This window comes from Alternaria arborescens, assembly GCF_004154835.1.
Source record: "Alternaria arborescens strain FERA 675 chromosome Unknown contig_33, whole genome shotgun sequence".
Classification (NCBI taxonomy): domain Eukaryota; kingdom Fungi; phylum Ascomycota; class Dothideomycetes; order Pleosporales; family Pleosporaceae; genus Alternaria; species Alternaria arborescens.
In genome coordinates, this window is record NW_021167888.1 from 116,584 (window position 1) to 136,930 (window position 20,347).

A 20,347-nucleotide genomic window follows, 5' to 3' on the forward strand; every position below is an offset into this window, starting at 1 on the left:
TCAGGGGTGTCGAGACATCACTAATACTACTAATCAATTCCACCTTCTCGACCACGTCTCCAATGCATTGTTAGAAACATCATCCATTTTGTATATAATACATCCACTATGCCTTACGAATCGGCGATAACCTTTACACTCGACACGATATGTCCCTGGTATGTTCACTTCTCTCCATGATTGGTTAATCCTAACTGTGATATGGGACATATCTTGGCTTCATCCGCCTCACCAAAGCACTTGAAGCATACCGCACAGCGAACCCCAACTCACCAGCAACTTTCACCCTCAAACTAGCTCCATACCAACTCTACCCCGACGCCACCCAAGAAGGCGTCGACAAGTATGAATGGTACAAGAACGAAAAGTACCAAGGCAGTGAAGAGCGGATGAAAATGTACATGGCCGCCATGGAGGATCTAGGTAAAGCTGAGAACATCAAGTTTGACTTTGGAGGTGGCATGCTAGCGAGTACCCTGCATGCCCATCGTGTATTGCAGTATTTGCAGAACAACAAAGAGCAGGGACTTCAGCTAGAGGTTTTGAAATCGCTGTACACACAGTACTTTGAGCAGCGCGCTCATCCGAGCAGTACTGAGACACTGAAGAAGGCGTGTGTAGCAGCTGGGATGAAACAAGATGAAGCGGAGAAGTTGGTGGAAAACGGTGATGAGGGGTTGAGGGAGACAAAGGCAGCGATTCAGGAGCAGGCTGGGAATGGTGTGGATAGTGTGCCGTATGTTATGTTCGAGGGGAGGAAGAGGGATTTCACGCTGATTGGGGCGAAGAGTGTGGCGGAGTATGAGAAGGTGTTAGGGCAGGTTGCTAAGGAGTGTGCGTAAAGGGAATGACACCTTCGATCGCTTGTGGATAGATTCTACAAATATGCTGCTCTTCCATCCGCGCATGTTTTTCTTCTGGACGTACGTATCCTTTCGAACTTCCCCTCACCAATCTACTCAAGTAGATCCTCCAATCTTAGTAGCTCATGGCCTCAACGACCTCTCCTAACCTATTCATCAGGATAACTACCTGTTATACATAGAAAGATAGACCTGACCAGTGATAAAACTCAATCCATCTCCTTACAATGCGGACCATCAAGGAACCGAACCTAGTTTCGAGAAGGGTTTCGAGAAGGAACTCGATACATTTCTTTACCGCGCCTATACACTTTCTCGCCACGCGAACTAGTTGAGATTCGAACTCGTATAGAAAGAGAGAAAGCGTGATGACCAAAGAGAAGATCTGGTCCATCTCTCCGATGCTTTGTGGCGCACATGGAACAAAACAACATCTTTTCCTTGAGCACAAATCTCCACTGAGGAGCGAATTTCCGGAGTTACGAAAGTGTAACCGCGGTTCAATCCAACAGCGAAGTGCCCAATTGAGAATTGCACCGAATACGCAAATTTTGGCTAAACGTGGAGCGTGTTCGACATTATTGTACTTCCACGACCAAACGATATTGACCCAACTGCGGATTAGCGTCGTGAGGCCTGGCAAAAGACTTCCCGGTAGCACGATGAATCCGAGTTGACGACAGCTGATCGAAATACTTGCGTACCAGATTGCTCCTATCGGAAGCACTAATCCGACAGATAATATGAAACGGCGTCGCTTGATAGGTTCCTTGGGATCGAAATTTTGTTGTCGCTCTTTGTAGAAGCACGCAATGATCTGCATCGTGGCCGTTTGGATACCCATATGTACAACCGCAACAGCAGCTGCCAGCATTTGTCGCGTAGCTTCGTCCACTTCAAGTGGAGTCATTTCCAAGTCTATCTTATAACTTGGAACACCAGGGTTGAGTCGATCCACAGAAATTTTCCCCTCATCTTTAGCCAAATTCAGCTGGCGTATAAGGTCGACCGCAGCAAAATTCGTATATAACGCATATCCGATAAAGTGCATGTTGTGCGTGTAGTTATTTTGGACGGTGTTTATCCATGAGATCGCTAGAGTAATGATCCAGGCAGCCCATGGGCCAGGGCCATAGAAACCGCTGATCTGGGGATTGTTGGAAGATGGCAGAGACATTTCGACGGCATGGGCTGGAGCGTCCGTTATTCTGTCCGAAATAAAGCGAGGAACTGGTATCGCTTTCGAAGTTTGATAGGCTTCACTATCGTGGCGGTCTCGTTCGTACCCAGGGAGTGATTAGCCGTGAAGTAACGGTACCTAGGTAGCAAGCTCGGTCGAATGTGGTAGGTGGCACCATGTAGAGTCTAACAGACTCCAACATGCGTCGAAAGACCAAGATTCGTGTGCGCGGCAATGTGGAATAAAAGAAAGGATTTCTTGTGTCCTTCAGCGGAGGTTCAGCCTCGTCGCAAGGCATGTGGCTTTCGCTCAGCCGCATCCGCTAAAGCGTGGGGGCTGTGTAATCTCGACCGTTATCGGAACGCCCTCGTCAAAACTTATTACAAGAAAGGAAAGCCTCTTTGAGATTGCGCATCCTCGAATTACCTAGATGTCTTTCACAACCTATGCGAACCGAACTCTGTCAGCATTCAGCAAATTGGAGTCCTGGTTCAATTGCCTACACCTCGTCACTTGCAGCCCTAGCTAAGGAGGACGTAGTATCGTTCTCAATCGCTTCTTCATCTACGTCGCGGGCTAAGGTGAAGGCTTTCTCCTCATCTACAGTAAGGCTTGTTGTAGAACAGGCTTGTATCTAATCTTTCAAGCTGAGAATTCACCCAACTCTGACTTCGTACACTTAATCAGAAGTGCACCTAATGTTTCAAGCTCCATGGTTCTCGATCTCATGCTGCTGCATGCCTTCCACACGATTTTTGAGTGACCTTTACTGAGATATTTGATCGTGTGATCCATGACAACAACAGTAAATCGGGCTGGTGTATACTCAAACTACCACGCTGCTGGCAACTATGTTCTGTATATGGCCTGGATACCCTTCTTCACAGCGTAGACCATTCCAGACCCAAATTCGTAGAAAAAGGGAACAAGTGCGATAAGCAAGGAAAAGGCTTGATCCCACTCTCCAATGCCTTGTGGCGCGCATGGGACGATGGAACACCGACGAGGAGGTTGTATGTCGCCGATGAAGATAATTGTCAGCTCTTTATTCCTGAGCGTATCCAACGTACAGATCATAGGAAGAGACAAGAGGGCCATGATGAGAATACACACGACAGAATAGTCCTTGGCGCCCTTGACTCCGATGAGATCACAGACGCTACAAGCCAGAAAGAGATGACCCAGTAATGAACTTCCTATCAACCATGCTTTAATTCTTACTAGGGGTATCAACTCACACCACCAAGCCGCAGATAGTGGTATCAGCAATCCGAGGATTAGGACTAAAAGGCGCCGTCTGAGGGAAGGGCTGAAGTCGGAGCCCAGAGTGTATGAATGAAGACGCCATACTAGGGCAGTCTGTGCAACAGCATGGCATATGCCTATGGACAGAATTGCCAGAGAGGCGGTGATATTCTCCAAACGTGCTTGATCTATGTTCAAGTGGTCGCGGTCCCGTGCAGCTTGACTGAACTGGCTTATAAGGTCGATCGCAGCCCAATTCATATATAATGAGTATCCAATGAAGTGAAGGTTGTGTGTAGAATCGACCTGGAAGAGAGATATCCATGATGCAACCAGAGTAATGATCCATGCAGCCCACGCACCAGGACCATAAAAGCCACTAATTTGTGTGGAGGAGGTGTATGACGGGTCTGTTCGGGCGACAAGACTGGAGGTGATGATGAAGAGCTCTGCTTGAGGATTCGGGATGAACATCGTCTCTTATAGGCTATCTGTAAAGTACGGTGGTATCTGAGCAGGGGAAGATGGTGGTGGTTCGTGGCTGGTACTGTGAAGCGCGTGGTTCTCGGCGGACGTATATATGTCCGCTTCTTGAAGGCTCAGTGTAGAGTATAGCTATCTTTTCAGATGTAGGATTTGTTTTCGATTCGTTGTAGGGATTGGGTGGTGCGAGGCTTCGTCCAGTGCAGTCGAATCAACGACTTCTCATAGGCTCGACAGAGTGTCGACCCGTCCTAGGAAGCGAGGTTCCAAGTACTTTGTCGTAGGTTCCGTGCGGGTTATCGCTTCGTCGATAAGTACGATTGGAAGATGAAAATGCAACAAGCCTTAGCAGGCTTGGTTGAAGCTTGGTTGCGTGAAGCCAAAGTATGCCAAAACCACTAAGCTTAAAAATAATGAGTCGAAACGCTGAGAATATGAGAGAGAGTGTGCGCGAGCCCGTCGATGTAGGCCGCAGCCTGGCAATAGGATTGACGTGGTTGGCTGAGCGTAAGCCACATCTGCATGGGTGCTATCTCCTGGTCGACCGGAAGGTGAGAAAATAGTTGACCGTGCACACGAAGATCGTCCTCCCTTAGTATCGAACTCGAAATATCATAACAGTAATTGGAGATCCCTTTGCGATTCTGAAACCATCAAAATATCATTCAGGCACCTAACATCACGCCCTAAGCCGGTCAGGCGATCCTTCATCCCCACTCCTACTTCCATCATCCTTGCCCCTACCTCCTCTCCTCCTCATCCTAAACCACCCACCAACCCCTCCCTCCCCTCTCCTCTCTGCCCCCAGCTCACCATCCCTCTCCTCCATCCCCACAACAACCAACTGCTCCCCCTTCCTCTTGACTATCCAATCAACCCGCATATCCCTCTTCTGCGGACCTTCTTGCGGCAAACCTCTAAAAAGACCGTCCTGCGGTGGAGAATGGTAGCCTAGGATGAACAAGACGAGAGGTTCGCAGATGTCGGTGATGAGGCGGATGCGCAAGAGAACTGCGAAGTAGATGAAGATGAAGATATTGATGAGGAGAGTTAGAGCGAGGACTACCAACAGAGCCTGGGTAGTGGTATTAGCATAGGCGTTCAAAATTATGGGTAGAGGGGAACGCACCTTCTGATAGTCCTTCTCACCACCGGACATGTACTGTGCTACTCTTACAGAAGCATTGAAATTTTGCATCTGCGGTTGATCGAACTTTCCGTCTGTAGTAAAAGGGAAGTCCTGCGTCAGATCCAAAACCGTACACGTCGTCATACTAAGAAGCGCTTCCGCGGGACTCGGCAGCGTTTTGTTCAGCTTTGGTTCGGTAAGCTGTAGTTGGGTGAATATACGTGCTGTTGATGCATCACCGTCGAAGACGCCATTGTTCAGACTGAGAGAGTTGAGAAGGTTGAAGCCTAATTCGCGCCAGCCGACTAGAGCGGCCTTATCACCATTGGAACGGAGGGGTTGGATAGAGGCGTCTTCGCTGATATTTCCGTGTGGGCCGTCACAGACAGCCTCGAGGCTTTGACCGCCGGAGGAGGCGTTGTAGCGTGTGGTGCAGGAGGTTGTGATGCCGGCTTTCATGGAGCAGAGGAAGTAGTCCTCGGTGGTATTGTCGGGGGCTTTACCGAGGAGGTAGACCTCTGGTCTGTCACCCTCTTCGTACGGGACTTGGGTGTGGTTCGCAATTGTGTTTCCTGCCTTGGGATACTTGAGAAATATCGGTCTAGCCCGAGAATGATCTTCTGTCTCGTCTTTCCAACCAAAAATGTCATCAAGTACCGTTTTGTTGTTTGTGTTAGTTCCCTCTGGAAATCCCAAGATAGGCCACCAGTTCACCGACTTGGAGCCTTCTTCCATAGGGATCGCATTGGGCCAATTCTTGTATATAATTGGAGCTAGCTCTTCCTCTTTCGCATTGACACACAAGGCATTGATCGCAAAGCTTGCGACTGATGCGTGAACAGAGTATGAGCCGCCATCGTGGAGATCCTAGGACTGTGAGCAGGGTGGTGATCTGAGACTCCGGATACACTTACTTCCGGTTGTAACAAATCATTCTGGGTATTGCGAGCTGCAGCTGGAATGCCTCGATGGGGCACAGCTATAGTGATGTTGTTGACTGCAACCGATTAGCGACGTCAAGCTAGGAGAGGAATAGCTACGTACCTATTCTCCCCGCCTTCTCAGATTCAGTCGCGACGTCATGATGGTCCAGCCATGCAGTAGTAACAGTAACGTTGTTATCTAGCGACGCACTAATCCGCTTGCGTTGCAGAAGGTCCTCAGACATCCAGGGAGGGTTTGAGGCTGCCGCTGAGTCGTCCCAGGCTGACATGTATTTGACAAAGTTTCGACCACAGAGCGATGACCATTTCATTGCAAGACACGTGCTACCGCCCCATTGATCATCGCCCACGTCAGGCCAGGCGGTCAGGCAAGTCTTATCGGCCTTCAGGGTACTGGAGAAATCACCATCTACTTGACCGACCATCATCTGCTTTTCCCATGGTGGAAGGCGTAGTTGTGGTTGCACTGTGGGTACATTAGCGGCTTGTACTGATAACTCCGAGGTGGCCGACATACCAAGTGCACCAGCTGCCGTGGTATATAGCAAGGAAAGCACGGCAGTGATCAGGGAGAGTACTCCCAGGAAGCTGAAGCCAGCAACCCTCACACTATGCCATTCACTGAATAGTCTCCCTGGCTGGCTTTAAATGCGGTTAGCCAACATGAGCGAGACACCCGAGCCGTTGTCGACTTACAGAATCCAAGACCGCATCTCCACGCTGGCCAAATTAAGGCCCTTTTGCTGAATAGCTCTTCTCGACAGGACCTGCCCTATGAATGCCAAGAACACCATTACAAACGACAACTCGACGGTCTTGGCGATGAAAGCCGTCAATAGCGCCGCCGAGGAAGGGCTAAAGCGCCCGCGCGCCGATACGACATGGCCGTATTTAGGTTGGACTAAGGCGACGATGAAAAACAGGGCTGAACATAGAGTTGAATACAACGACGTCATCAAGAGACTGACTGAGTATCCATTTCGTCGTGGCTCGAGTAGGCCCTGAGTGTATAAAAGTGGTAGCATGCTCCTCGAACTATCTAACCAAATTAAGCATCTCAACCAAGTACGGTTGGGTGTTGGGCTTACTTTTGGATTCAGCAGTAAAGCTTGTCATGCTCCGTCCATCTTGAGACGGTCTAAGAAAGGGGTTCTCGGGCTGTTCATTTCGCGGGCTTGGTTGTGGACTCGTCATGGTGTTGAGTTGATGGTCTTGGGAGCGACCATCAGGTAGACCCGCTATAAAACAAATTAAAGGAAATCGAAGATAAGCGAAGAATGCTACGCCTTAGAAGATGCAGCGCAGGTCGTAAAGGCTGTGCGGTGAGATCAGGCAAGCTGTGATTATTTTAGTGGTTTCAAAGCGGCCGAGCGGCGGTGCTATGAGCCCCACGTCAGCGCCGTTGATCTCATTCTAGCAGATCACACAATCGGACATTCCGAAAAAATGAAGAATACGATGTAAATCGCCTAAATGCCATTATTTTTGATCTAACATATGCTTGAACTTTTCGATCTGTCTCAATGTCAGCATTTGTCGCGATTGCATATGTTACGAAATGACGTGAGCTTACCTTGGTACTAAGATACTTCTCTACTTCTTCGCTCTTGATTCCCTTCATACCACCTGTTTTCCAGGCGAGCGGAACCATAGCTACGCGTTCTCTTACTACGACTTCTCTATTCGGGCCCTCGACCGCATGGACTTTATCTGGGTTGTTGGTCAAAAGTCTTATGCCTTTGTCTCCGTCTAAGCCCAAGTCCATCAGCATAGCCGTAGCTAGACCGTAGCTGCGCGCGTCTGCGGGATGCCTTAACATAATGTTCGCTTCGTATGTATCGTTGCCTAGATCTTGCAGGTTGTAAGCCTTAAGCTTCTCGCCTAGACCAATTCCGCGGCCCTCTTGGCGAAGGTAGATAATAGCGCCGCCGGAGGGTGACAGAGTGGGATCGGCCATCAGCCGCGCGGCTTCGTCCAGTTGCTCGCCGCAGTCGCAACGCGCAGACCATACAGTCTCGCCAGTATAACATTCGGAGTGTATACGGACAAGAGGTAATTCTAGTGAAGAGGCTGGCAGGACGTCTCCGTTCTCTGAGGATGATGCGGAAGCTGGCGACAACAGCCCATTATTCTTATGCGCGTGGTTTAAATCAGACTCTGGCTTGCGCTTCGTAGAGACGCCTTCCGCCCTCTTAAGCTGCTCAACCCGCGAGCTGATTCGCCCCGGGTACAAGCGTCCTACATATGCGCCTCTTGTCATACGGTCCAATTCCGTCTCCCCAGGCCGCTCTGCATCTAGTGATCTAGAGCGTATTTGGTTTCCAAAAACAATTGCAAGATGCTCCTTGGTGTCAACGCTGTTCCTGTACACGTGCAACCACATCTCGTGCCCGGTAGTTGTGGGTATCCGCGCGCGCACTTCGCACTCCACTTTGGGCAGCTGCGGCAGTAGATCCGGTCGCGGCGTGTCGGTGCGCACTGAGGTATCGACTGGTATGGAGCGGGGCGGTCGGGGTTGCGAGGGTGTCGCGCCCCCGGGGGTCGCTGGGGGCGTAAAGGCAGGCGATATTATTGAGGGCGGCGGGTTGTGGTGCGCATCATCATCGTTCGCGACACGTTCCGGTGTCTCTGGCTTTAGCTGTGACGTCTGGAAGTCGAAGCCCTCTCGCCCGGCGCTCGAAAGGTGTGGAGAGAAATGTGGTGGGAAAGCTGTCATGATGGAGTGGTAGATTGTACGGGGCAGCAAGCGAAAATGAAAGGTGGAAATTCTAGTAAGGCAGTCGCATACCAAGTGAGATTGAAGGCGTGCAGGTGGAAGTGATGTTACTCTAGAGTCTACTGTGGGGTCGAGTCACTCATGACATATATCCGAAGCCGCTGCTCGGATGTCGTTAATTCGGACCCGCCGACATGTAGCCGCGGCTGCGCAAAATCACTAAGCACCAGGGCAGCGCCTCTGTCAGCGATTAGGAATCGGAAAGAAAATCTCCGACATGGCTTCTGTGAAATTGCATCCATTGCGGCTGGACTCTTCAGCCGCCATGCAGGACTCCCGCACAAAGACGCACCGAATTATGGTCGGTCTTCGGAGAAGTCCCTGCATTATCTTGGACTCCGTCGTAGATTTGCACCATGAACATGGCGTCATCCAACACCCCCATGACACCAACTACATATTATGAGCACGTGCTGCACGACCACCATTCTCCAGCATGTCATATCAATCAACCGATCAATCAATCCACTCGACGCTCCCTGCCCCAGACCTCATCCGCATTCTTCTTGCCCTTGGTCTCAGGCACATACCAGGTAATGAAGGCAAAGAAGAAGGCCGATAGTGCAGCAAATATGAAGTAGACATGGCCGTGCAACTTGGCGCTCGCCAACGGAAAGAACTGTGCGACAATGAATGTAGCAATCCAGTTGGCTCCGAGCGCAATACTTTGTGTTGCGTCAACAGCATCCGGGCCTACCAGCTCGCTCGCCAGGATGAAGGGCACCGGGCCAAGACCAACAGCGAATCCAGATACAAATAGCAGGACAGCGACGGCGGAGAGGACAGAGATCGACTTGATGATGCCAATGGCGAGCAGGAGTGAGCTCGTGCCCATGATGGCAAGGGAGCTTAGCAGGCAGACCTTGCGACCCAGCTTGTCTGCGAGGGGCGCACAGCTGGCTGTAACGATGATGTTGAGCGCTGAGACGGCAAGATTGAGCAGTGCGGAATTGGACTCGAGTAGACCTGCCAGAAGCGAAACACCGTACATGACAATGCTGTTGATGCCGCTGAATTGCTGGGCCAGCATAACCATGACGACAGCGATGGCAGCCTTTTGGTAGTCAGGATGGCGGAAGACTTGCGCAATGCTGAGCGTCTGTTCTTTGCCTGACTCTTTTGGCCTGGCATCAGCTGACCCATCTTCGTTGCTCAACAGGGTCTGTTCCTCCTCTGGATAGTTGTCAGCATATGATGTAAACCTAGCAATTTACTTGATCAACTTACCACTGACACTGCCTGAGCCTGAGACACTCCAGTCGTTCATTTCATCCTCAATGTCTGCATGTTCTCCTCTGATCTTGCGCAACGTCTTCTTCGCGAGCGAGACATTACCCTGCTCTGCAATGTACTTTGGGCTCTCGACCGACAATAGCAGTCCCACGCCTTGTACAGCCCCGATGACACCTCCAATGGCCAAGATGAGCCTCCAGTAGGAGTCGTGGCTCAAGAAGTATCCCAGCAACTGCGTGATCAGAATACCCACGTTGCATCCAATCTGTGTGAAAGCACCAAAGAAGCCCTTCTCGCCCGGCGGGGAGATCTCAGAGATGTACAGAGGCACAATGACGACAGACGCGCCTGCACCCACTCCTGACAGCAGTCTTCCAAATGCCATGACACCAATGTTTGGGCTTAGCGCCTCGAAGATGGGGCCCACGGCGAAGAAGATGGTGGATATCTGCATGGCCCTGAGGCGCCCGTATTTGCCTGCCAGCGGTCCTGCCGAAAGCGCTCCCATCAGACCTCCCAGTGTGTACAGCGACCCCACAACACCCCATTCGGTTGGGCTCATTTCGATGCATTGCGGGAGGCTGGGGCCAGCAACGGTAGACTTGATCGACTTTCGTTTACAGCGGATGACATCTTCGGGCGCGTTCAGCTCAGACTAGGCGTGTTAGCTATGCGCCGGTAATAGACGACGCTGAGTCCCACCAAGTGAAAGCCGAAGAGAAGCGGACCGAGAGTCGCAACGGACAGGATGTAGACGAAGTAGCCCGTCAGGTTGCTAAACCACGAACGCGGGTCCATGGTGGGATTCTACGGTGGTAGAGGTGGGAGGTTTGGAGTGTCGCTGGAGCTTGGAGGACGTGTCAGCCGCCTCGTAGAACGTGACATCGGAATGACGATGATGCACCGCACCTACCTATGTGGGCAGCTCAGACAAGAGCGATAAGCTGTTCCGTTTATGCCCTGAACATGAGGCTTTGTCGCAGAGCTTGGGGTTTCACGGTCGTCACATTGCTAGTGCAAGCTTGGACAAGGGACAGGCGGAATCAAGTGGTTGGCTCCAAGACTGAGGCTCTGCGGGGAGCCATGCTGGGTCGTCGCTCTATGATACATGCTTGAACCTCTCGTCTTCCACCTGTGAACCTCTAGACTCCAAGCCAGATTCTGTACACATCATTCTGCGCGTCTTTCGGCATCGCAGCTTGCCATTGCGGATCGCGTCCCACACCTACAAGGGCTTACCGGAGAAGTTCCGCTGGCGCGTCGTGGTCGTGGCCATCTGCCGCGTCCGGCGTGGAGACATCAGCTACGCGAGAGGCTGAGGCAGGACATGGCGAAAGCATGAGCCAGCTCGACAACTCCTCCCCGCCGGCGTCGTCGGCTTCTGCTGCGGCATCCACCCGGGCCCCATCGCGCAAGAACAGCCTGGCGACAGCTTCCGACGGTACGCCTCTGCTTTCTTTCCGTGTCCATCAGTCATCGTTTCCTATATGCTGGCCTTTCTTTTTTCCCCAGCCTCCACTCAAGCCATCGTCGCTTCACTTCCCTGATCTGGCGCCCCTTGGCCAAACGTCGTAGCCTGCGTGATTGTTGTTCCTGCTGTCAGCAATTGCCGCTCGTGTCCGCATCACCCCTTGTTGACGTTGCTGGACCCTTTGCATTTCCGACTGTTCCATCACTTTAGCGTATAGAAGCGAATACTAAACCTGTTCCTGAAGACTCGGCAGATCCCGTTCATGCCATGTTTACTGGATACAACAACAAGAAGCGAGTCACGGAGCGCTACAAGATTGTAGGCTTCATCAGCAGCGGTACCTATGGGCGAGTCTACAAAGCTGAAGGCAAGAATGGCCGCACTGGCGAGTTTGCCATCAAGAAGTAAGTCGGAACGAGTCTTGCCACAATGCATGCTAACATACCCAGATTCAAGCCGGACAAAGAAGGCGAACTTCAGTACTCAGGCATCTCGCAATCCGCTATACGAGAGATGGCACTATGCACTGAGCTCGCACATCCCAATGTCGTGCACACCGTAGAGATCATCTTGGAGGACAAGTGTATCTACATAGTCTTTGAGTATGCCGAGCACGACTTGTTACAGATCATCCACCACCATAACCAGCCCCAGCGACAGGCCATACCCGCACCGACCATCAAGTCTATTCTCTACCAGCTCTTGCAGGGGTTGGTCTATCTGCACCGCAATTGGGTCATGCACCGGGATCTCAAGCCAGCCAACATCATGGTCACTAGTGCTGGCAAAGTCAAGATAGGCGACTTGGGTCTTGCCCGCCTGTTTTACAAGCCGCTGCAATCTCTCTTCTCAGGCGATAAGGTCGTCGTGACGATATGGTATCGCGCACCTGAGCTTCTTCTTGGTAGTCGTCACTACACTCCTGCAGTTGATCTTTGGGCTGTGGGATGTATCTTCGCCGAACTGTTATCATTACGACCTATCTTCAAGGGAGAGGAAGCAAAGATGGACAGCAAGAAAACTGTCCCATTCCAGCGCAATCAGATGCAGAAAATAGTCGAGATCATGGGCATGCCCAGCAAAGACCGATGGCCCCTACTGACGGCTATGCCCGAATATCCTCAGCTGTCGTCTCTCGCATCAGGCAACGCTGCACGATTCTCCCGACCCCAGGGTGGCGATGGTCTGGAACGATGGTATCACCAGACGCTCAACAATAACCAGTATCCAATAGGCTCCGGGCCAGATACACCTGGACCCGAAGGACTCTCCTTGCTCAAACAGCTCCTCGAGTACGACCCCCAGAAACGACTCACAGCGGAGAAAGCGTTGTTACATCCTTACTTTACCATTCATGGCAAGCCAGCCGACAGCTGCTTCGAGGATTCAAAGATCAAGTACCCCGTCAGAAGGGTCAGCCAGGAGGACAACGATATCCGCACGGGTAGCTTACCAGGTACCAAGAGGAGCGGACTTCCAGACGATTCGATCATTGGACGACCTGCGAAACGTCTCAAGGAAGGATGAAGAGACTCGACTTGGTGATTTCGTGCTGCTCGATAATGTGTACGTGCGATGCGATGCAGTTTCCCGTTTGTACGTACTGCCACTGTCGTTGCGGCAAATCTATCCCTTGTTATCGGCATGGTGCTACATGGCTGGACCCATGAATAGTGGCCTTGGCAGTGGAAACGACTTTGTGCGAGTCCTGATCTTACACAAATGTCCTGGAACCCTCTCGACCCTAGTCCTGACGTAGCACGGACACGACGGCAATCTGACAACATGCTGGCTCTAATCGACCGAATGAGGGGAGGCCGTTCCTGAGGACAACGCAGGGGCAATATGTCCGACTGGGAGGTGCAAACCATTCTGTTGCATCTGTCTAGCTGGAACCATGTTGTGAAGCCCCTGGAATTGAAGCGTAAAGCAAGCAGTACTTCTTGTCTGCCTTACAACCCCGCCCTTTTCAGCGTGCTGGCAGTAGAACAGTGAAATAAGAGAAGTGTGCAGCGCCTTTGCACCTGGATCGCGCTACAGCGGTAGCGATAGAACCCACGATTTTAGGTTAGCCTTGCTCGCCGTAATATATACAACGAGGGGAAGACAGCCTGTCAAAGGCAGCCACTAAATACAAGTACGACGTTTCTCGACCCTAAATTACCTCCGGCACCGCCTGGATCGAGCGAAATACCCAAGATGATGAAATGGTCACGTCCAAGTCCTGGTGGTCGAGTAAGGGATGTTCTCTTAGGCATCGATACTACAAACTTGTCTCCTTAAGTTCTTTCTCTACCAATTGAATTGTGCCATCCAAAGAGCATGCGGACTTGCGCTGTGCATGAGCACTTGGCCCTACTGTAGTCACTCTTCACGAACGCCACTTTGCGTGCTTGTGCTTCCTTCAACCTTCACATGTCTATTTTGTGCGTTGCTCTAACAACATATGACATTACAGCTAGCGTAGCGGGCTCCACGAGGTGACGACAGAGAAGCAGTGGTGTGTGAGCAGTGCGCACGCATCAGGTTCGTGGCCAGTCTTCAGTGGTACCTTCAAGTAAGTTCCCAGAAGGGTAATGACAAGAACAGTGAAGAAACTGATGGAGCAGCAGACCTGTGTCGCCACTAGGTGCCTACGAAACGCAATGGGCCTGTCCTACCTGCCTGACCTGCAGTCTACCCCGGCTGATATTACACAAACGGTCGCTAGAGTAGGTTTGCTGCCTCTGTTCATCATTCACTTTGATGGTTTTCGGTGCCGGGCTGCTCTTCCTCCATTGAGTCACCTGGGTAATTGGTCCGCGCTCCGTAATCGTTTGTTTGCGGGGCTAGTGTGTGAAGGCAGGCGCGAACTGTCAACACCACGCCATCGTCGGCCCAAGCCACGTCCTTGACCATATAAGCCCGGCTGACCTCGTTCTACTCCTGCTTCGTCACTCGTTGAAATACTCTCGCTCCTTAGATTGCCTCTCATTAATTTGCTCCAAACCTGTGCACAGCATCACGGATCGATTGGACCTGCTGTCCGAACAACTCATACCTATTGAACCTCGCCCTTGGCCCTACACCTTACAAACCGACATCCAACATATCTGCCACAACCGAGCCATGAAGATTTTTGCTTCCCTGCTTGCTCTCATGACAGCCACAGCTGTCGCCGCTCCCGCCAATGAGATCAGGCGCCGCGATCTCGCTGCCGACGATGCTCCTCATCAGGACGATCCGAACTTCATTAGCGCAGTCATGCGAGCTCACTGGTACTGGCGCAGATTGCATTGTGCACAGGACCTTGTTTGGGATACTGAGCTTGCCAACGCTGCGCGTGCTGATATCTCAGAGTGCCCAAAGGACCCCGAGCATGTAAGCAGCGGGCACGGCAATGACAGAGCATGGCTAATACTCGTAGAAACGCTCCGGCAGTAATCTCTCGTCCGTGAACCCACCCCCTGAAGGTTACGATGCTTGGGTCGAGTTCGCTCGCACCGCTACCCACGGCTGGCACGAGGAGGAGACCAAATACCCCTACGACAACCCACACTTTGATCCTGCATGGGGCCACTTCAGTCAGATGGTCTGGCGTAATAGCACGCGTCTCGGATGCGCCCTTGGTCACTGCCCCAGCGACGTCAACTGGCCGGGACGCTTCTACTGCTGTGAGTTCAAACTACAGGACTGTAGGTGTAACAGTGCTGACAACCACAGACTACTCGTTCTTTGGCAATAATATTGCGGCTGGGCAGTTTGAGGCTCAAGTTTGGGCGCCCGTGTGTAAAGATCCTGACGTTGCTGAGGTCACGAGGCGCGAAGACGTCAATTTCAACTGGGCTCGCGTTTGAGATGCCCACGCTTGCTTGTCACACAACTCTGCGTACCGCCTGCGTAACGAGACTTACGACAGCCTAACCTCTCTCTCATCACGATGTTTGGCGCTATACCCTATTCACAGATCTTTGTTCACACATACCTTGTCTGCTTGGAGATTTGCTGCCGCTTGTCTGGCATGACTTACTATATCACTGCTTCTGGCAACACTGGCGGTGGTCAGACGTGATGACTATTACTAGTGGTTGACTGTTACCAGCTGTTGAAATGCGTCAGGTAATAAATTCGGCGTAGCTTGCTGGTCATTGTTAGAGAAGATGTCACGTCCTGGGAATAGACAAATCCTTCATGATTCTTGGTCTCAATATTCAAGCGTTATTCCATGAGTCATGACGAGAAGCATCATCGATCTAGGCCGAAGGTTCTCCAGAAATCTGCCGCACTGAACGACGGACGGTAATCATGCTTATCCAATGCAGCATAATAGAATAAAGGTCCAGACAAATCAAAAGAATATGTGCTGCCTACTTCCACAATCCAATCAAAAGCCGTAATGCCTTCAGATCCTCGAGAATATCCATGGAACACGATCATTGGTATAGGAGTGTTTCTAGGTGAATAGTTCGAGGACAGGAACGGGAGGAAAGAAAGAGATATAGGAGACGCTGAGGGTCTGTGCTATGAGAGCTGGAAGTAAATGGGGTATCAAAGATGCTATCTGCCGGACACATCTCATGACCTCAAGAGATGGTAAATATACATCAAAAGGCGAGATAAGAATCTTTGCGAAACCATTCCACAAGCGTCGCATAACCCTGACAAGTAAAATGGACACCCTGGCAAACAATAGGGCCGAGTGAAGTGGAGTGCTTGTGGACTTATTGAATCACTAAACATAGAAGAAGAAGAAGCAAACACTGGAATGACTCTCTTGAGAACGCATCGACGCGCAGCTATACAAGCTAAGTGCTTGGTGTTGAGGACCAGTTCAGCCTCATGCACTGCACGGGTCCTCGCGATCGGATCATGCGGCCGGGCATTTCCGCGGATCGCGAAGCAATAATCGGTCCTACAAGAGACGGCAAACCCCCATGATCTCCATCTTACACATAACCATCAGCAAGACCCTTAATTATCCACTCTTCTCATCTCACTTTTTCATCCCATGCCATCAAAATTCCATGTTGAGAAATATGGACATCCTCAGCCACCAGTCGGTCATGAGCGGGCGATCCCTGCATAACGGCCATGCGCCAGTGGACTTATTGCATCATTGAACGCCACCACGGCCTCGATCTCGCCTCTGAGCAGCGAAGAGCCGCGACGCGCGACAGGCAAGCCATCTCAGGGCCCCCACTAATGATGCGTGCTTCTGTCTGCCCTGCGATCAAAGATATATCGATCTATGGCGTGCGAGGGGCGCGGAGATGGATCCGCGTGGGCTTAACACGAGCGACAGGCACGAGAGAGTCTAGCCCTTTGGCTCCCTGGCACTGGCCTGCACCTTCCTCGTGGGTCTCGCGCGTGCAAGTACAGTGGTTATTGGGTTTTAAGGTTGCGCCTGCCTCCTGTTTCCGCCGCGTTTGACGGATTGGCTGCTAAACGATCGACAAACACTACCACAGAAGATTCAATTGCCACCCAGTACTACAACAAGAGTCGCCTTTATTGCCCAAGATGCTGGAGAAGCAGCAGCAGCATGCGCTGCGGGACGAGGGCAGAGACGCTGTGCCGAGGCTACCTGTCTCCCTGTCGGGCGAGATTAACGCTGCTACACGGTATGCTTGTCTTCCTTCCTGACCACGGTCCTGGAGTGAGAGAGCAGGATGCTAACACCACTCGTCTAGATCTCTCCACACAAATCTCAACCGTCTCATAACCTCGCGCCTTCCGCTTGCGCTCCCACCGTACACTTCCGACCCCACATTCTACGCAACTGGCCTGTTACACTTTGCGCACATCTTCCTGACTTTTGAGTCACTGTGGGCTGATCTGTTGCGCGACCATGTTCCAGCCTCGCATACCGCCTCCCCGCACCCCGCAGTCGACTCCGAAACCGCCTCTCCGCCATTCTCGCCACTGCTCTCGTATCTCCTCGTAAATCCATACGACTCACCTTCACTCTTCACATCAACCTTGGGTGCGCCGACTGCGCCTTCTCCACAACTTGCGGCCTTTCTGCAAGCGCTGCGACCGCGAGGGTTGATCCGGTCATCACGGCTAAAGAGAGATCTCGAGTATCTCCTAGGCGTCCACCCCACGGACCTCGAAGTCCTGCTAGCCAAATATCCCGGAGACAAGGTCGCCGACTTTTGCACACACATCCGAAAGAGCGTCAACGAGAAGCCTTGGACACTCGTCAGCTATGCCTGGTGTTTCTACATGGCCGTCTTCTCTGGAGGCCGCTGGATACGAAGCGTGCTCTACAAGGCACCACCAGGCTTCTGGCCCGAACAAGATAGTGAGCGCACGTCATTAGAAGAACGCGGTTTGTCATTCTGGCATTTCTTCGGTCCCCATGACGGAGAGGATATCAAGGCAGAATTCAAGTCGCAATTACTCGCTGCGGAGACTCTCTTTACACCGGACGAGCGCGTCGATATCATTGAGGAAGCAAAGAATATTTTCCGCCTCTGCGCTACACTGGTAGATGAGCTGGATGAGTCGATCGGCACCGATATGGTGCAATTCGTCGCGACACCCGCAGTTCATCCCGAGCCCAAGGCTTCAACCGAGAAAGCGATCCTCATCGATACCAATGTCACAGTTGTCGAAAACATGACCAAGTCCAATGACCCGTTCAAGACATTTCTCAGGAGGCCAGAAGTCACGGGTACCCTTGTCGCTATTGGCTGCCTAGCCGTGGTCACGCTGTTCAAGTTGCAGTGAGACAAGACGACATGCGTCTGACATAACGCCTGTTTCTCTTTTTGCTTTCATCACATGCTCATGAGCTTTGCTTTCCATGATTAGCGCTAATGTCTTCAACTGACACAGTGCGGTCTCTGGTGGGCAGGAACGAGGCGTCACGACTGCTTCTGCTTCTGTTTTTTCTCTTCATAGCATACGGCATTCTTTGGAGTTCAGTTATCTTTGGGCGGGCCAGGATCAGCCTGTCATTCGGTGGAGTTCTTTCCTACTTGACTTTAGTCGGCGGTTTACTTGAGGTTATCTCAAACGGTCAGTGCATGGTAATATGGCGTGCGATACCCCCTGTAGCAGTTCGTAGGATACATGCTTTAGTTTCGTTTTACTGTCAGCCTGAAGACGTCACCTGTAATGAGATGCTTGCACATGATAATCACATCACCCACATTGGCTTATGTTATCAAGGAGAGACTGTTTGTATTAGGTTTCTTTAGAGATCTGAGAATTACATGGATGATGTTGCCTGTCGCTGACTTTGTGCTCTGCTAGAAGAAAAAGGAAGACGCCTTGGTGGTCCTTACATGTTTTTGGATCTTTTGTGGTATGCCAGTAAGGGAATGACAAAAGAAACAACCTTCTCTTTCGGGTCACGCGGTTGTGCCGTACAGCTGGCCTTTTCGTTATTTCTTGCAGACTCCGTTCTTTTCTCCATTGGGGCATTTGCATTGCTTGTGCTGGCAAGTCTTTCCGTCCTTGCAGGTATCTCCGCATTTTGAGCAGTCTTCGTTCGTACCCCAGGTAGTCTTTTTGCACTTGCCGTTGCAAAGCTCTTCTTCTCCATACTTGCACTTCGGTACGCACTGCTTGTTCTTGCATGTCTTTCCTTCTGGACATTTGTCGCCACATTTGGAGCAGTCTTCGTCTGTGCCCCAGGTGTTCTTCTTGCATACATCTTTGCAAAGCTCTTCTCCATGCTTGCACTTTGGTACGCACTTCTTGTCCTTGCATGTCTTTCCCTCTGGGCACTTATCGCCACATTTGGAGCAGTCTTCGTCTGTGCCCCAAGTATTCTTCTTGCACACGCCCTTGCAAAGCTCTTCTCCATGCTTGCACTTTGGTACGCATTTCTTATCCTTGCATGTCTTTCCTTCTGGGCACTTGTCGTCGCATTTGGAGCAGTCTTCGTCTGTGCCCCAAGTATTCTTCTTGCACACGCCCTTGCAAAGCTCTTCTCCATGCTTGCACTTTGGTACGCACTTCTTGTCCTTGCTGCATTTTTCCCCGTATTTGCATGCATCTCCGCATTTTGAGCAGTCTTTGTCGGTACCCCAGTGTTTGTCCTTGCATTCCCCAGAACAAAGCTCCTGTCCATAAGGGCATTGCAACGTGCACTTCTTGTTCTTGCATTTTTCGTTGGCCTTGCACTGATCTCCACATGTTGAGCAGTCTGTCTCGGTACCAAGGGCCTTGCATGTTCCATGGCAGTCAGTAGACTTGTCAGCAGGGCATTTGCATTCCTTGCTCTGACAAGTCTTTCCTCCTGTACACTTTGAAACGTCAGCATGTGGAGCTTCTCTTCATCATCACACGCTTACCTCTTTGCAGACGCCACCACACGGCACTTTCTTGTTCGAAGCGGGAGCTGCAGGGCCGCATTCATAGCAAGGCCCCTTTCCCTTGAGAGACTGGAGAATGCAATCCAACCCGTAAAGTGGAGTATTAGCTCCACACCATGTTGTGCAAGCAGTAGTTCGTTTGGCCTCTGAATCGGGGAATGCAATACTAGAGCAAGCTATGCCGGAATATTATCAGCATGAATCGCTGATTTGGGTTTCTGTTACATCTGGAGTACTGACCGAGAAGGAGTAGAGCGAACACACTGAGTCTAGGCATCTTGAATCAAAGTTCGGTCAGGATTGAAGTCTGGTATGATGGCACTTCTCAGCGTGCTCAAATACATAACGCGAGATTCCCTCCTTATTTATGCGTTCGCCATGCGGCTCAGAAAGAGGAGTCGAGATCCAGAATTGTCTTGGAGGTCTTGTCAATAAGCCATCGTCAGCTTCAGAGCTGCTGGTCTGCAGTACCACATCGTCATTATGTTGAATCCGTCGGTCATGGCATCCGCATTTCAGTGGGTTGAGTCTGATCCATCTCTTTATGATTGGCAGGCAATTCGACGCCTCCAATATCAGCGAAGAGTTGTCGAGCGCACTAGGTTCGAGGTACTGTTGGAAACGTAATTAGAAACGTCGAGTTTGGGTCGCGGGAGATGGCCAAGAGCCTTCTATACTAGCCACGTCCATCTGGGTATGAAGGTTGGAATCTCACGA

The 20,347-nt window shown here is 51.3% G+C and overlaps 8 protein-coding genes across 8 annotated transcripts; 4 read left to right on the forward strand and 4 right to left on the reverse strand.

Annotated features, from left to right (window-relative positions):
* Positions 1 to 410: 410 nt before the first annotated feature.
* Positions 411 to 842, forward strand: AA0111_g10227 (hypothetical protein; the record flags this gene model as incomplete). Its single annotated transcript, XM_028643953.1, has 1 exon — positions 411 to 842. One exon carries the CDS (start codon positions 411 to 413, stop codon positions 840 to 842), a length of 432 nt encoding a protein of 143 aa, XP_028502218.1.
* A 3,608-nt stretch (positions 843 to 4,450) lies between these two features.
* AA0111_g10228 (hypothetical protein) lies at positions 4,451 to 7,038 on the reverse strand (the record flags this gene model as incomplete). Its single annotated transcript, XM_028643954.1, has 7 exons — positions 4,451 to 4,846; positions 4,901 to 5,767; positions 5,815 to 5,897; positions 5,945 to 6,310; positions 6,362 to 6,486; positions 6,541 to 6,883; positions 6,933 to 7,038. The coding sequence occupies 7 exons, from the start codon at positions 7,036 to 7,038 to the stop codon at positions 4,451 to 4,453; spliced, it is 2,286 nt and encodes a 761-aa protein (XP_028502128.1).
* A 285-nt stretch (positions 7,039 to 7,323) lies between these two features.
* On the reverse strand, positions 7,324 to 8,560 carry AA0111_g10229 (putative GTP cyclohydrolase-2; the record flags this gene model as incomplete). The annotated part of the gene is made up of 2 exons (XM_028643955.1): positions 7,324 to 7,359; positions 7,418 to 8,560. 2 exons carry the CDS (start codon positions 8,558 to 8,560, stop codon positions 7,324 to 7,326), a joined length of 1,179 nt encoding a protein of 392 aa, XP_028502129.1.
* A 520-nt stretch (positions 8,561 to 9,080) lies between these two features.
* Positions 9,081 to 10,651, reverse strand: AA0111_g10230 (hypothetical protein; the record flags this gene model as incomplete). Its single annotated transcript, XM_028643957.1, has 3 exons — positions 9,081 to 9,793; positions 9,848 to 10,508; positions 10,556 to 10,651. The coding sequence occupies 3 exons, from the start codon at positions 10,649 to 10,651 to the stop codon at positions 9,081 to 9,083; spliced, it is 1,470 nt and encodes a 489-aa protein (XP_028502188.1).
* A 940-nt stretch (positions 10,652 to 11,591) lies between these two features.
* Positions 11,592 to 12,851, forward strand: AA0111_g10231 (Serine/threonine-protein kinase; the record flags this gene model as incomplete). The annotated part of the gene is made up of 2 exons (XM_028643958.1): positions 11,592 to 11,728; positions 11,774 to 12,851. 2 exons carry the CDS (start codon positions 11,592 to 11,594, stop codon positions 12,849 to 12,851), a joined length of 1,215 nt encoding a protein of 404 aa, XP_028502187.1.
* A 1,581-nt stretch (positions 12,852 to 14,432) lies between these two features.
* Positions 14,433 to 15,160, forward strand: AA0111_g10232 (hypothetical protein; the record flags this gene model as incomplete). The annotated part of the gene is made up of 3 exons (XM_028643959.1): positions 14,433 to 14,684; positions 14,731 to 14,977; positions 15,027 to 15,160. The coding sequence occupies 3 exons, from the start codon at positions 14,433 to 14,435 to the stop codon at positions 15,158 to 15,160; spliced, it is 633 nt and encodes a 210-aa protein (XP_028502164.1).
* A 1,663-nt stretch (positions 15,161 to 16,823) lies between these two features.
* On the forward strand, positions 16,824 to 18,035 carry AA0111_g10233 (hypothetical protein; the record flags this gene model as incomplete). Its single annotated transcript, XM_028643960.1, has 2 exons — positions 16,824 to 16,924; positions 16,994 to 18,035. 2 exons carry the CDS (start codon positions 16,824 to 16,826, stop codon positions 18,033 to 18,035), a joined length of 1,143 nt encoding a protein of 380 aa, XP_028502163.1.
* Positions 18,036 to 18,694: 659 nt separating this feature from the next.
* On the reverse strand, positions 18,695 to 19,907 carry AA0111_g10234 (hypothetical protein; the record flags this gene model as incomplete). Its single annotated transcript, XM_028643961.1, has 3 exons — positions 18,695 to 19,561; positions 19,610 to 19,806; positions 19,871 to 19,907. 3 exons carry the CDS (start codon positions 19,905 to 19,907, stop codon positions 18,695 to 18,697), a joined length of 1,101 nt encoding a protein of 366 aa, XP_028502127.1.
* Positions 19,908 to 20,347: the final 440 nt, after the last annotated feature.